The 17,256-nt window shown below is 41.4% G+C and overlaps 1 protein-coding gene across 2 annotated transcripts in view; it reads right to left on the reverse strand.

The window, feature by feature from the left end:
• MOXD1 (monooxygenase DBH like 1) overlaps window positions 1–17,256 on the reverse strand; it is a 178,130-nt gene that overhangs the window by 50,867 nt on the left and 110,007 nt on the right. For both annotated transcript variants that reach the window (XM_040429153.1, XM_040429152.1), the window contains exons 5-6: window positions 13,018–13,197; window positions 11,733–11,835 (exon numbers count right to left, since the gene is read on the reverse strand). In XM_040429153.1, the coding sequence (XP_040285087.1) occupies window positions 11,733–11,835; window positions 13,018–13,197 (283 nt within the window). The remainder of the gene's footprint in view (window positions 1–11,732; window positions 11,836–13,017; window positions 13,198–17,256) is intronic.

Below are 17,256 nucleotides of genomic sequence, written 5' to 3' on the forward strand. Positions count from 1 at the left end.
TTTACTATGCATTCTGTATTCAGAATGCTATTATTTTACCTTATGACCATGTTATAAGGGAAAATAATAATGATCGGGTCTCCATCCCGATCGTCTCCTAGCAACCGTGCGTGAAAATCGCACCGCATCCGCACTTGCTTGCGGATGCTTGCGATTTTCACGCAACCCCATTCACTTCTATGGGGCCTGCGTTGCGTGAAAAACGCAGAATATAGAGCATGCTGTGATTTTCACGCAACGCACAAGTGATGCGTGAAAATCACCACTCATGTGAACAGCCCCATAGAAATGAATGGGTCGGTATTCAGTGCGGGTGCAATACGTTCACCTCACGCATCGCATCCGCGCGGAATACTCGCCCGTGTGAAAGGGGCCTAAAGGTGAAAGAACTGCAGTAGGAGGAGGATGGCAGTGCATGAACAGGCATTGCAGAGAAATCTGCAGGACAGGCACAGCAGTTCCTCTTCCTGCTGCTCGTGGATTGGCCAGCACCACTCATGTGTACAAATGCATCAGGTAGTTTGAGAAACAGTATAACCATCTCACATGACATAATAGTAGTTATGTAATCGGTGGATCTGCAACTGAAAAGATGAAAAAGGAGGGCACTAGGTAATTGTTCTGTTCATTCCAAAAAGTGGCAAAAATCTTGCACAAGTGACCTCAAGAAGTCACAAAGCCTCTATTTTGCAACATTTTGAGGCCACGATTCTGAATTGCAGGACATAAATCCACCAAATGTGCTGCCCAGCAGCTCAGTTCTTCCAGCTCAGGCAGACTGCTCTCCTCCGCACTGTGTGTGTCCTTCTGCTTCTAATGCATAATGTGCATTTGGTAGTCCAAGACAATGGCCAATCTAAAAGCAGGACTGAAAGTATCTTGAACTACCAAACACAGAAACATAAGGTGGTCTGAGAAGGGGTGCAGCCATATTGGATGACAGAACAGGAACATAGGAATTGAAAAAGACAAATAATATCTCCAAAACAGTACAGGGAGTGCAGAATTATTAGGCAAGTTGTATTTTTGAGGATTAATTTTATTATTGAACAACAACCATGTTCTCAATGAACCCAAAAAACTCATTAATATCAAAGCTGAATATTTTTGGAAGTAGTTTTTAGTTTGTTTTAGTTTTAGCTATTTTAGGGGGATATCTGTGTGTGCAGGTGACTATTACTGTGCATAATTATTAGGCAACTTAACAAAAAACAAATATATACCCATTTCAATTATTTATTTTTACCAGTGAAACCAATATAACATCTCAACATTCACAAATATACATTTGTGACATTCAAAAACAAAACAAAAACAAATCAGTGACCAATATAGCCACCTTTCTTTGCAAGGACACTCAAAAGCCTGCCATCCATGGATTCTGTCAGTGTTTTGATCTGTTCACCATCAACATTGCATGCAGCAGCAACCACAGCCTCCCAGACACTGTTCAGAGAGGTGTACTGTTTTCCCTCCTTGTAAATCTCACATTTGATGATGGACCACAGGTTCTCAATGGGGTTCAGATCAGGTGAACAAGGAGGCCATGTCATTAGATTTTCTTCTTTTATACCCTTTCTTGCCAGCCACGCTGTGGAGTACTTGGACGCGTGTGATGGAGCATTGTCCTGCATGAAAATCATGTTTTTCTTGAAGGATGCAGACTTCTTCCTGTACCACTGCTTGAAGAAGGTGTCTTCCAGAAACTGGCAGTAGGACTGGGAGTTGAGCTTGACTCCATCCTCAACCCGAAAAGGCCCCACAAGCTCATCTTTGATGATACCAGCCCAAACCAGTACTCCACCTCCACCTTGCTGGCGTCTGAGTCGGAATGGAGCTCTCTGCCCTTTACCAATCCAGCCACGGGCCCATCAAGACTCACTCTCATTTCATCAGTCCATAAAACCTTAGAAAAATCAGTCTTGAGATATTTCTTGGCCCAGTCTTGACGTTTCAGCTTGTGTGTCTTGTTCAGTGGTGGTCGTCTTTCAGCCTTTCTTACCTTGGCCATGTCTCTGAGTATTGCACACCTTGTGCTTTTGGGCACTCCAGTGATGTTGCAGCTCTGAAATATGGCCAAACTGGTGGCAAGTGGCATCTTGGCAGCTGCACGCTTGACTTTTCTCAGTTCATGGGCAGTTATTTTGCGCCTTGGTTTTTCCACACGCTTCTTGCGACCCTGTTGACTATTTTGAATGAAACGCTTAATTGTTCGATGATCACGCTTCAGAAGCTTTGCAATTTTAAGAGTGCTGCATCCCTCTGCAAGATATCTCACTATTTTTGACTTTTCTGAGCCTGTCAAGTCCTTCTTTTGACCCATTTTGCCAAAGGAAAGGAAGTTGCCTAATAATTATGCACACCTAATATAGGGTGTTGATGTCATTAGACCACACCCCTTCTCATTACAGAGATGCACATCACCTAATATGCTTAATTGGTAGTAGGCTTTCGAGCCTATACAGCTTGGAGTAAGACAGCATGCATAAAGAGGATGATGTGGTCAAAATACTCATTTGCCTAATAATTCTGCACGCAGTGTATAGCTGACAAGGCATGTGTAGAGATGTAGTGTTCTGGGGAAAAAATCAAGCAAAAAACTTTATTCACTCACATTCAGTGAGGATACCAGTCCATAATCAGTTTGGGTAATATGGTCCATAATTCCCATTTAGGCCTCCAAATTAGTAAACCCCATTTGAGGGCCCAAATCAGTGTAATTCCAATTTACACCCCACTTAGTAATAATCCCCATTTAGGGCCCAACTCCACACAGTAGTAATCAACATTTAGGCCCTGTGGGGTTTTGCTCTGGTAGACAGGATTAACGGACGCAGTATAGAGGCAACAACAAGTTCTTTGGATCAAACAGTTCAGTGTTTTATTCACACTTTAGGCAAATGATAAAAGCAGTCATAATCAAGCAAAAAGTCACCTTGCGGTGTTGGTGGTAATTCACACTATGCAGCAATTCTGCCTCAAAGAGTCCTTGACCATAGCAGCACCAACCTGTTTTCACGACAAACAGGTAGCAAGCCTTCATCCAGACGCAAGGCTCCCAGATCCCAACACAGAGACATGGCTTCTGAGCCCAGCTGCCTATTTAAGGAGAGCCAGGTGCTGCCAAAACCTGGACCGGCACTTAAAATCCAGTCCGGTATTTGACCTCACCTGGTTGTAAATCAGCCCAGCAGCACATGCTGAGAGGAAAATACCTTCTTTCCCAGACCAAACCTCTTACTGTGTCACAGTCCCCATGATAATAATCCCCATTTAGGCCCTATGCCCCAGCCCCACTTAAGCTCCAGCTGGGCCAGCCGCATTCACTAACCTAATATTTACATTGCCCATACTCTATAGTCCTTCTATGCATGTTATATGTGCAGTCTCCTATCTTCCCCGTTCTCTGAGGCCTGTGAGATTGAATGTCCAGCAGGGAATATATGCAGTCAGCCCAGGCCGCACTACACCCAGCAAGCAGATGCCACCCTTGCAATTTAATTCCAGGGCAATTGCCCCCACAATACTCCACTTAAAGGAGGGCACCAGGTTAGCCTTCTGTTCATTCCCAGTTTATGTGATTTTTTTTAATGAAATGTAGGGTCACTTTAAGATTTAAATAAGGCAAAATAAATTAAAGATATAAAAAAAAAGAAGAGCAGCCATTCATAGAGTGATTCTCATGGATATAATTCAGCTGAGGATATCCATTAAGGCATATCCCCCTTAATTTATGCCCTCGACTCGACAGATTAACTGTACAGCTCACCAACATCTGGTCAGGATGCACAGACATGTATGGCTCCACACAAAGCAGAAAAAGAAAAATCTAGTATTCAGTAGAATAAAATGCTTCAGGCTTTTTTTTAGCAATCCTTATAAAAGTGACAAAAAGAACGATGGCTTACGCTGTTCAGGTTTCTTCATACCCTTCATCATAGCATTTTATGCTATGGGATGCTGCATTTTTCTTTTTTCGTTTTTAAAGTCGTCAGGTTATTGGTGTCAGGGTCCAGTATTTAACATGTGTGAGTCAAAGAAAAATAAATGAGTATCATTTTTGGAACTAAGGTATACTGTACTGATGTGGGGATCTTGTGATGTTCTGGATCTGATTGCCACCTGGTAAACCATTTAAAGTAAAATAAATAACATTTTGTATACATGGTTAGTAGTGATGAGCGAGCACCAAAGTATTCGGGTGTTCGGCCCAAACACACTGCTATATTCGTGTACTCGGCCGAGCACCCAAGTATAATGGAAGTCAATGGCATACAACCAGGCATTCCCTGCTCGGAAGAGAAGAGGGTGTCTGGTTCATAAAAAAAGGTTAGAAATTGATGGAAACCCCATCAAAATGGTTTGGAAACAGCATTAAGAGGATAACTGGATGCGACTTAGACTCCTATTATGTACGACATACAATAGACAACCACACAAAGGCTGTATGCCAAAAGCCATGGATAGATAGATTGATGGCTTGCACATACCTGGCTTTTGGCATACAGCCTTTGTGTGGTTGTCTATTGTATGTCGTACATAATAGGAGTCTAAGACACATCCAACTATCCTCTTAATGCTGTTGCCAAACCATTTTGATGGGGTTTCCATCAATTTCTAACCTTTTTTTTATGAATCAGACACCCTCTTCTCTTCCGAGCAGGGGGTGCCTGGGATTATCCCATTGACTTCCATTGTATTAAATTGTATTCGAGCACCCGAATTATTCGACCGAGCACTCGGATCTACAGAGCATAGTGATGATCGAGCCGAACAGCAGTTCAGCCGAGCATGCTCGCTCATCACTAATGGTTAGCTGTTAGTTGTTCTGTTAGCAACATTGCAGAAAATTATCTTTCGTTTTCTCTGACTTGAAGCTTTTGTAATCTAGGTCTGTAATCACTAGCAATATCGTCTTCTGTATTTACTCTTCTTGGCTGCACTCTCAGTCCCCTAATTGTGGTTCAACTTTAAAAAATAAAAATAAAAAAATGTATGTATAGAAATTCAAAATTGGATTTGATTTAATTTAAACTGATTTAAATCACTAGTCAGTAAGGCTTGATTTAAATCATAGTTTTCTACATAAAGACTAATTCTTGCTGGTATAACTTATAATATGCAAGTAGATGAAGATTTTTAAAATAACAACTTTTCATATTAGTTTGATTAGGTTGATTCTGTATTCATAGGTTTGTAGAAGTTAGGATTAAGGTCTTTTTCTCAACTCTGTTCATGTTATAACATTTTTGCTGTGAAAAAGAGGCATGTGATCTCTGCCGAGTCAAATTCAGTTTTGAGAACTGCAAAAGTAATTCAAGCATCTGTGATAATATCTTGTAGGCAGAGAAACTGCCCAATAATCTTACAAAAATCTCTGGAAGAGCATGACATTGTGAATGGATTAATGGAATTTATTTACCCAAAAAATGAAACATATACAGCCTTATTCTGCATAATTAACCGCCTCCGGACCGCCTAATGCAGGATCGCGTTCCGGAGGCGGCAGCCCTGCACACAGTCACGCATATATGCGTCATCTCGCGAGACGCGAGATTTCGCTCAAAGCCGGGCCGCGCATGCACATCGCGGGCCGGCAAAAGTTAGAGGACAAGTTCGTCATCAGCCTGCCAGCCAATGATCGTGGCTGGCAGGCTGGCGATTTTCAAAAAAACGAATGAAAAGCCAGATAACACATCATATTAGTAAATATGATGTGTTAAATGGCTTGTCTGCTCCTCTGCTGGTCCTTTTCGTCGGTTGGTTCCAGCAGAGGAGCAGATATCACAGTGAGTAGCACCAAACACTTCACCTTAGCCCCAGATCACCCCCATCACCCGAATTAACCCCTTGATCACCCCTTGATCGCCCCTGTCAATCACCTAGTGAAAGGAAAAAAGTGATCAGTGTAAACTGTCACTTTTTTTTTCCACTGGTATTGACTGTTAGGTTTTAGGATTGTTTAGGCCCCTTGGTTAGGTAGTTTAGCGTCAGTTAGCGCCCAGCCCACTGCACCGCAGTCACTGATTCGCTGATTAGCGTATCGCTAATCAGCATTTGTACTTTTATAGTATCTGTAAGTGATCAAAACTGATCACAGTCAGATCTATAATTGTATTAGTGTCACTTTAGCTCGCCCTCCACCCAAAACGCAGTGTTTGACCGATCAGGCCTGATCGGTCGCCCACACGTGCGTTCACCCACACCCGCCCCGCCGCAGTGACAAAAAATATATATTTTTTTGATCACTGCACAATCACTTTCCAAGCGCTGCGGCGATAAAAAAAACAGTTTTGATATTTTTTATCAACCGCAGCGGCCTCCGGTACTTCGCTAGCCTTCCCTTTGTAAGACAGGCTTGCTTTTTTTCTTGGGTAGTCTCAGGGAATACCCCTAAATTTAGTAGTCCAAATGTCAAACAGGGGGTATTCTTCTGAAGAGGCCTACAGGATTCTGACCCAGTCGGATGAGGAATGGGAACCCTCATCTGACGAATCTAGCGGGTCAGAATATGAACCTGTAGAAAGCAGTGGCAGTCTGACCCAAAGTTCGGACGAGGAGGTGGAGGTCCCTGATAGAACCAGACGTACCCAGCCCCGTGTCGCTAGACCACAGGTTGCGTAGGATCCGCTTCAAGAGAAGCAGAGTGGGCTGGCGCTGTCGGATCACGCGGTGAGGCATACACCAGCAGCGCAGCCCTCCCTGGACCTAGTACCAGCACTGCCGTACAACATGGTGAAGTGGCGAGCACCAGAAGGGCAGTTGAAGCTGGTACGGTGGCACGTGCAGTAGTTACCCCGTCGCAGCCACCGCACAGACAGGCCCGTAGACCCCCTAGAGTCCCTGAGGTGCTGGCAAATCCTGATTGGCAGTCACCAACTTCAGCCGCACCATTAGTTCCCCCTTTCACCGCCCAGTCTGGAGTTCGGGTTGGGACAGCTCAGATCGGTTCGGCCCTGGGATTTTTTGAGCTGTTCTTGACTGCGGAGCTCTTGGACTTAGTCGTGGCAGAAACAAATCGGTATGCCACTCAATTTATATCCGCCAACCCGGGAAGCTTTTATGCCCAGCCTTTCCGGTGGAAACCAGTCCAAGTTTCCGAAATTAAAATTTTTCTGGGCCTTCTCCTCAACATGGGTCTAACCAAAAAGCATGAATTGCGGTCATATTGGTCCACGAACCCGATTCATTACATGCCCATGTTCTCTGCTGCTATGTCCAGGGCACGATTTGAGGCCATCCTGCGTTTCCTGCACTTTAGCGACAACACCACCTCCCGTCCCAGAGGCCACCCAGCTTTTGACCGGCTCCACAAAATTCGGCCCCTCATAGACCACTTCAACCAGAAATTTGCAGATTTGTATACCCCAGAGCAAAACATCTGCGTAGACGAGTCCTTAATACATTTTACCGGGCGCCTTGGCTTCAAACAATACATCCCAAGCAAGCGCGCCCGGTATGGAGTCAAATTGTATAAGCTCTGTGAAAGGGCCACAGGCTATACCCACAAAATTCGGATCTATGAGGGAAAAGATCAGACCCTGGAGCCGGTCGGTTGCCCTGACTACCTGGGGAGCAGTGGGAAGACAGTCTGGGACTTGGTGTCACCCTTATTTGGCAAGGGGTACCATCTTTATGTAGACAATTTCTACACAAGTGTGGCCCTCTTCAGGCATTTGTTCCTAGAACAGATTGGCTGCTGTGGCACCGCGCGAACTACGGCTCGTTACCACCCGTCTTGCAAGGGGGGAGAGGGCTGCCTTGTGTAACGAAGAACTGCTCGCAGTGAAATGGAGAGACAAGCGTGACGTTTACATGCTCTCCTCCATTCACGCAGACACGACAATACAAATTGAGCGAGCAACCCGTGTCATTGAAAAGCCCCTCTGTGTCCACGACTATAATTTGCTCATGGGAGGGGTGGACTTCAATGACCAGATGTTGTCTCCGTATTTAGTTTCCTGACGCACCAGACGCTGGTATAAGAAGGTGTCTGTATATTTAATTCAATTGGCTTCATATAATAGTTTTGTTCTCTACAGTAAGGCTGGGAGAACGGGATCCTTCCTCAAATTTCAGGAAGAGATCATCGAGAACCTCCTGTATCCAGAAGGTTCCGTGGCCCCATCTACCAGTGTAGTTAGCCGTCTACACGAGCGACATTTCCCCAGTGTCGTTCCTGGTACCTCAACCCAACCGTCACCCCGAAAAAGATGTCGTGTCTGTAGCAGGAGTGGAATAAGGCGTTACACCCGCTATTTCTGTCCTGACTGTCCTGACCACCCTGCCCTATGCTTTGGAGAGTGTTTCCGGAAGTACCACACACAGGTACACTTAGCATAGGGATTGCATCTCACAGGACAGGCACACAGGGCTATTAGGGCTCTTTTACTCACAGCTGCTGCAAACCTCTCCTTTCACCTGGGATAAAGTGCATAATGTACTTCGCCACATCTTTGGGCGATTTGCGCTTTGCACATTGTCCCATGGGGAAGGAGAGGTTGTCCTATAAAAGGTAAAAAAAAATAAAAAAAAACACCAGTAAGCAAAAAAGTTAACTTCAGTTCAAAAAGTAAAAAAAAGTTTATATGTTCTGTTCAAAAGTTATTATAAAGTTAATAAAATTTATTGCGTTGCGGCCTGGTTTTTTCTTTTTTGTTTTGTTTTTTTTACCTTCCAGGTGGACCAACCGATCGACTAGCTGCAGCACTGATGTGCATTCTGACAGAAGCATTGTGCTGCTGTCAGATTGCACACAAGTCAGTGTATGTGGCGCTGCAAGATGAGATTTCTCCTCTGCAGTAAAAGATACGTTTGCCGAGGCATATGAGCTGAGGAGGCGGCGGTGTTCATATGCTTTGGCAAACACTTTGTATATATAAAAAAAATAAAAAATCCCGGCAATGATTTATTCATCCACATCGATTGATGTGAATGGATAAATCTGGTTTGCCAGGGCATACGGGCTAAGTGGGTATGGATGTTGGGTGGAGCTCCTATGTCCTGGCAGATGCCTTTCCCCTCCTTTTTTTTTTTTTGGCAGAGTTTTTTTCATCCACATTGATCGATGCGAATGAAGAAATCTGTGCCTTTAATTTTTTTCTTTCAGCCCAGAGGCTGAACGGAAAAAAAAAATCTTATTACCCGTATGCTCAATATAAGGAGAATAGCAGAAACTCCTAATGCTGGCCATACATGTAATGATGGCGGAGACCCTCAAATGCCAGGGCGCACAAACACCCCACAAATAACACCATTTTGGAAAGAAGACACCCCAAGGTATTCGCTGAGGGTCATATTGAGTCCATGAAAGATTGAAATTTTTGTCTCAAGTTAGCGGAAAGGGAGACTTTGTGAAAAAAAACAAAAAAAATCAATTTCCGCTAACTTGTGCCAAAAATTTTTTTTTTCTATGAACTCGCCATGCCCCTCATTGAATACCTTGGGGTGTCTTCTTTCCAAAATGGGGTCACATGTGGGGTATTTATACTGCCCTGGCTTTTTAGGGGCCCTAAAGCGTGAGAAGAAGTCTGGGATCCAAATGTCTAAAAATGCCCTCCTAAAAGGAATTTGGGCACCTTTGCGCATCTAGGCTGCAAAAAAGTCTCACACATGTGGTATCGCCGTACTCAGGAGAAGTTGGGGAATGTGTTTTGGGGTGTCATTTTACATATACCCATGCTGGGTGAGATAAATATCTTGGTCAAATGCCAACTTTGTATAAAAAAATGGGAAAAGTTGTCTTTTGCCGAGATATTTCTCTCACCCAGCATGGGTATATGTAAAATGACACCCCAAAACACATTCCCCAACTTCTCCTGAGTACGGAGATATCACATGTGTGACACTTTTTTTGCAGCCTAGGTGGGCAAAGGGGGCCACATTCCAAAGAGCACCTTTCGGATTTCACCGGCCATTTTTTACAGATTTTGATTTCAAACTACTTACCACACATTTGGGCCCCTAGAATGCCAGGGCAGTATAACTACCCCACAAGTGACCCCACTTTGGAAAGAAGACACCCCAAGGTATTCGCTGATGGGCATAGTGAGTTCATGGAAGTTTTTATTTTTTGTCACAAGTTAGTGGAATATGAGACTTTGTAAGAAAAAAAAAAAGAAAAAAAAATAATTTTCCGCTAACTTGTGACAAAAAATAAAAAATTCTAGGAACTCGCCATGCCCCTCACGGAATACCGTGGGGTGTCTTCTTTCCAAAATGGGGTCACTTGTGGGGTAGTTATACTGCCCTGGCATTCTAGGGGCCCAAATGTGTGGTAAGTAGTTTGAAATCAAAATGTGTAAAAAATGGCCGGTGAAATCCGAAAGGTGCTCTTTGGAATGTGGGCCCCTTTGCCCACCTAGGCTGCAAAAAAGTGTCACACATGTGGTATCTCCGTACTCAGAAGAAGTTGGGCAATGTGTTTTGGGGTGTCATTTTACATATACCCATGCTGAATGAGAGAAATATCTTGGCAAAAGACAACTTTTCCCATTTTTTTATACAAAGTTGGCATTTGACCAAGATATTTATCTCACCCAGCATGGGTATATGTAAAATGACACCCCAAAACACATTGCCCAACTTCTCCTGAGTACGGAGATACCACATGTGCGACACTTTTTTGCAGCCTAGGTGGGCAAAGGGGCCCACATACCAAAGAGCACCTTTCGGAATTCACCGGCTATTTTTTACAGATTTTGATTTCAAACTACTTACCACACATTTGGGCCCCTAGAATGCCAGGGCAGTATAACTACCCCACAAGTGACCCCATTTTGGAAAGATGACACCCCAAGGTATTCGCTGATGGGCATAGTGAGTTCATAGAAGTTTTTATTTTTTGTCACAAGTTAGTGGAATATGAGACTTTGTAAGAAAAAAAAAAAATCATCATTTTCCACTAACTTGTGACAAAAAATAAAAAGTTCTATGAACTCACTATGCCCATCAGCGAATACCTTAGGGTGTCTACTTTCTGAAATGGGGTCATTTGTGGGGTGTTTGTACTGTCTGGCCATTGTAGAACCTCAGGAAACATGACAGGTGCTCAGAAAGTCAGAGCTGCTTCAAAAAGCGGAAATTCAAATTTTTGTACCATAGTTTGTAAACGCTATAACTTTTACCCAAACCAATTTTTTTTACCCAAACATTTTTTTTTATCAAAGACATGTAGAACAATAAATTTAGAGAAAAATTTATATATGGATGTCGTTTTTTTTGCAAAATTTTACAACTGAAAGTGAAAAATGTCATTTTTTTGAAAAAAAATCGTTAAATTTCGATTAATAACAAAAAAAGTAAAAATGTCAGCAGCAATGAAATACCACCAAATGAAAGCTCTATTAGTGAGAAGAAAAGGAGGTAAAATTCATTTGGGTGGTAAGTTGCATGACCGAGCAATAAACGGTGAAAGTACTGTAGGTCAGAATTGTAAAAAGTGGCCTGGTCATTAAGGGTGTTTAAGCTATGGGGGCTGAGGTGGTTAAAAAACGAATCTTTACTTCATGATGGAATAACCTTTGGATGGTAATATATTTTCCTCAAAAAGCATTTTATATAAAAATAAAATCCAATTTAAATTAAAAAAATCCAATTTAAATAAAAATAAAAATCCAATTTAAATTAAAAAAATCATTGATTTTTATACACTCTGATTATATATATATTGAAGAAAAAATGAATGATGCAGAAATAATGATTTGTAATCTTTTTTAAAGCTTTTGTGTTACCTTCCTGTTGAAATGGGTTGTCATAATGGACTTCCATAAGAACATATGTTGGGTCTGTTGGTGTTCCAATGGATAGGCCAACATGGGGTGGGTATGTAAATCCCTATAAAGAACAAACAAGCAGGATAAGCAAAGTTTAAAAGCAACGCTAGGCTGTGAAAGAATGGCTGTCATCCTTAAGGAAGTAACATGTCCAAATAAGTCAGGATAGTGTGCATTGTTAATTAAAGAAGTAGTGAGTTCTGGCAGTTTATTAATGGAAAAATGGTTTGCAAAAAAAACTGTGATGCAATTTTCCAACAGTATCGAGTTACCACTTCTTTCATTTGCAATCTGCAAAGACCAACAGTTATAGTTCCTTGGACTTTTACAGTAAAGAAAACAAATACAGTGCAGAAATATATATATATATATATATATATATATAAATATATATATATTATAGTGCAGGAAATTGTGCTAAGGAAGAATTATGGAATACACCTGGCTTCTCCGACGTGGGAATGGGAGTAGTGGTTGCTCCCATAGCAATAAGGTTGGGAATAATTGATATAGATACTGTAGTTCCTATACTTTTTAATGGATATCATGTGAAAACTTAACTGCAGGAAACAGTTCTTGGGCAAAGAGAGAGAACATACAGGGGCAAATTTACTAAATTGATAGCATGATTTTAGACAGACCATCAAGACATGAACCACATTCATCTCAGTGGCTTAGGCTGGATGATAAATGCAGTCACGGTGCTTGGCTAGGCCCATTTGTTTAAGCATTGGTTGGCTTACTATGAGACAGAATAATACAACAGAATTGTGGTGCAATTTTGATTCAAAACGTATAATCTTAGACCCCATCCTTTTTTGAGCAAATCAGAAAACGTTGTAGAAACCCTATTTTTGCCAAATTGTTCCTTAGTGTGCGAATTTACTCCACTTTTTAGATAGACTATAGGTGCAGACACATTAGTAAATCTGAGGCAAAGTGGCTACGATTGAGTCTATGTTCATGGTTCTTAGAATAGATATTCTCTATAGATTAATGTAAAATCGTTGTCCTTAGAGCTGAGAGCAGAAATTCAGCAATTTATTTGCCTCTATCTCTGCTACACTGAGGATAATACTCAGCAGTTCATTTGTAACATTATATATTATCTATAGAATACTATGTACACTATGGACAGTTTGTCTAATATTCCATTAAGATGACTGGCCTGGTGAACAAAACAGAAAAAGAAATTATCTGAAATTACACGTGGAAATACTAAATATCTAACTGTAGTACTCACCTCCCCACCTATTGCCCAAGCATAAAGGACAGTTTCACATGTATGAAAGATGTCAGGCATATTGGAGTGATAGCATTCATGTCCATATTCAAGTACTGTGTCACCAGCTTCTCTGTCACATTCATACAGTAAAATATGGTGTACAAAACTCTCATGACCTTCCTGTATTAGTGGTTCAACCTAGAAAAGCCACATGAGTATAACTGGTAAATACAGAATAATATTAATAGTCATCTATATTATTTTCAAATAGCACACACCACAAAAAAAAAAAGCTATCTGGGGTACATATATTGAAGACCTATCCTCAGGAAAGGTCATCAATTTCAGATTGGTGGGGTCCAACACCCAACAACCCCACTGATTAGCTGTTTCAGGCAGCCTTGGTGCTGGACACTATAGAGTGTATGGAGCAGAAGCAGAAGGCTCCATACACTGTGTACGTTCCAGCACTGGCGTACTGCAGCTCAGCTTCCAGTCACTTGAATGGGAGCTAACCTTAAGTGCCCGGGCATGGCCACTACACAGGGTACAGAGCTGCTTCACTGTATAGTTTTTGGTGCTGTGGCTGCCCAAAACAGCTGATTGGTGGAGGTGATGGGTGTCAGACTTCCACAGATCTAATATTGATGACCTCTCCTCAGGCTAGGTCATCAATATATGTAGCCTGGGCAATCCATTAAAATTGTAAAACAGACTGGGGGAATTTATCAAGCTCTGCATTCCAGAATTTTGGCTTCAAAAGTCACAAAATAGGGCTTTGCAATTTTTGGGGCTTATTTACATTTAACATATAACATTTTGTGAAATTTTGCATTTCCTCACTACTCACTTTTTTTGTCTGTAAGCCAGATTTATCCACTGCAACTTTTTTAATTGTTGCAAAATTTTTCTTGAAAATATTAGTCCAGTAAAGGGGTGGCATAGAAACTCAAGTAACATCTCAAGACAGAAGTGTTAGACTTACAGATTTATAAATTGATCAAACATAATGTGGCTTTTGACAAATTTGGCACAAGTGATGGCGAAACAGACTCCTACAAAACAAAATGTAAATCTTTCCCTCATGATCAATCTCCTCCTTTCATTATAGTCATATTTGTTTGTTTATAAGTTTAACTATGCTAACTGGAATAAATGAGTTGTTGGCACATCATTATACAAATTTGTGTTGAGTTTGTCCAAAGGGAAGCAGATGGTAAAATAAAAAAAAGGAATTAGATTATTTTCAGAAGTCCTAAATTAAACAGCAGACTTTGTGTTAAAGGGAACTTGACATCAAGTTCATGCTGCCTGAACCATGGGCAGCATGAACTTTAGCAGTGTCCATCATTACAGAGAGTTCATTATAAGCTGGGCACAGGGATAAGAGTCCACAGCACAGCCTTGTTATGTCATGCTTGACTTCATTGGCTAGTGTTTCTCTATTTGTGCATAGAAAGAGACATGTCAAGCTGAGTAGGGCAGGAAGAAACTGCTTAGTGGACTCCTCTCCCCATGTCCAGACTTTTCTACCTGTGACTCGATTTTTAAAAAACATGACCCATATTCACTCATTTGATTGCAACATGGCTTCTTGTAAATTTTCCAAAAAGTGGTGCATTTTTTAGTGCAATTTGTCAAATAAATTTTTAGGAAAATCCACTGCATCATGCTCATATAGGGGGCATAGCTTAGTGACAAAGGGGCATTGTTTAATAGAAAAGGAGGCATGGCCTGTGACAATTTGTGGCAACATTTTGGCACAAAATTTTGTTGAAAAGTAAAACAACCAATAGTTGGTGTACAGTTAGACATACGGGTCTATCTGTGCACCAATCTTATCATTCAGCATAAGCCACTGATATATTATAAAACACTATGTTAGACAGGACTATACAGTGCGGTCTTCATTATTAAATAAAAGGCAGATGCAGGTTAATTGGTCATGTGGTTCTTCACCGCAGCATGGTTGCAACCCTTCCCACAGCACAGCCTGGATATTCCTGATTTATAGTGATTCGTGACAAATTAATTCGTAACAAATCAATTTCTTGGCTAATTTCGGCGAAGTTGCGGAATCCACTTTTTCAAAACTTTGCTCAACTGTACTTATGTTGTGAAAGAATTTTGTGCCAAAATGACGCATGTTCTATCCCAGCACTGGAAGATTCATTTCAGTATCATTACAGATCACGTCTGCTGTATTCTGTAGTTATTAGTTAGGTAACAGCACCATCTAGCGGTGTTAAAAGTGTAATGCGCTTTGTTTTCTTGTTAATAACGTTTATTGTATTGTGGGGAGTGCAATGCATTCTGGGAAGGAGAAGCCCAGTCTACATACAGACTACAGGACATCAGCAGAGCTGTTCCATGCAGTTCTCTTTCTTAAACTCAATTATCCTTGTACATGCATATCTGGTGAGAATTCTATCTTTGTATCAGGGATATGGTTATGCAGAGCTGTTCAGTTAGCTGTAGAATTACTCAGGGAACATGTTATAGCTGTTAGATATTAGATATGTAATCCTATGTATAGACAGCCATTTTGGACATTTGCTCAGAGTTAATGTAATGTTGTAGTACATGTTGTTCTATGCTTTCTGCTGTACATGCTATCTTATATGCCTTATACCTATACATGTCATTTGTATTCTTGTAGTTTTACCAATTCACAATCCTGTTGACCAATAAACAAGTTATACTACAGAAAACAGTCCTCTTATTTGGAAGACAGGAATGGTTTATACTAAATGTCAGCCTGCACACTGTGTGAACGTGTATGAAGACAGAACAACGCATCTTAATCCACATCCATTTCAGCTTAGAGAATACCACATTGGTGAGCTAGCTGCAAGAGATGTTTCTAAAACTAGATGCACCAAAGTTTGTCGCACTTTGCAATTAGGTGTAGCAAAGAACATAGCTCTCTGTCATAAGAAATCTTGTTAGGATTTCATGCAGGTCCATAGTTCAGGCTGCATGAACCTTTCGACAGGTTCCTTTTAAGTAAACTGCCAACCTGTGCGTATTAAAGAGGACCTTTCTTTTTCTTTTTTTTTAGTTTAGATAAATACCTTTTCTTGCGGGGAACCCCTGCTGATGCTGCCCCACTAACTTTTTTTTCAAATATCACTCCTATGCCCCACAGTAGCCCCCTACAGTTTTCCCGCTTTGTATGTTAATACTGAGCATCGGTACAGGGAGGAGGAGATGCCAGGGTTTCTCAATGGGCATCTCCTTCTCCCTGGCTGTGCCATGATCCAATCACAGCAGAGAGAATCATAGCCAGGGAGAAAAAAAGCTCACCTTCTCCGTGGCTGTAACACTCTCTGCTGTGGATCGTGGCACAGCCAGGGAGAGGGAGACACTCCCTGAGAAACCCTGGTGTCTCCTCCTCCCTGTACCGATGCTCAGTATTAGTGGGGTGTAGGAGCGATATTTGAAAAAAACAGGCAGGGTATCAGCCGCAAGTAAAGGTATTTATCTAAACTAAAAAAAAAATACATGAAAGGTCCTCTTTAAGTAAGGGAATGAATGAATGAAAAAATGAATCCAACAGCACATTAGTGTAAAGAAATAAATGAAACGTTTTTGGTTATGAGTCATTTTGGCTCACCCACAGCACTCAGAATAAAGATTTCTCCAGATTGACGGTGAACAGGATTGTCTAAAAAAAAAAAAAGCCCCAATGACTCATAAGATTATTGCACAGTACTGTACACTGACGAATGCCAACTGCTTTTCTATAAAAGCTCCTGTACGCTATGCCCTCAGGAAGTACCCAGTGAATACAAGAAACATCAATGGCACAAATTTGAAGTAATGGGAGGAAAATGACAGACATACAAGCACAAATAAGGATCAGTTCACATTGATTTTGTAGTTTGCAAAGTTTCACAAGGACAACTGTATTCACTTGCTTCACCTTGATGATTATTGTTAGTCTTGCTCCACTGATATCCCAAAGCAGGATTACAATTGCATGTATTGTTGTATCTTCAACTGCACAATGGTATTTTTATATTCACTTTACACACTCAGACCATTTACTTCACATGAGAAACTCTAGTACAGTTATGCCCCTTTCTACCATGGGAAACCTAGCTACATCCCCAAAAAATCAGGTACTGTATGAATCCAGTTAACCCCAATATTCATCTTCTCTTAAATCACACTCACTGAGCTGAGAATTGGACTATTGTACAGGGAGTGCAGAATTATTAGGCAAGTTGTATTTTTGAGGATTAATTTTATTAT

Source organism: Bufo bufo, chromosome 4 (assembly GCF_905171765.1).
Source record: "Bufo bufo chromosome 4, aBufBuf1.1, whole genome shotgun sequence".
NCBI lineage: Eukaryota > Metazoa > Chordata > Amphibia > Anura > Bufonidae > Bufo > Bufo bufo.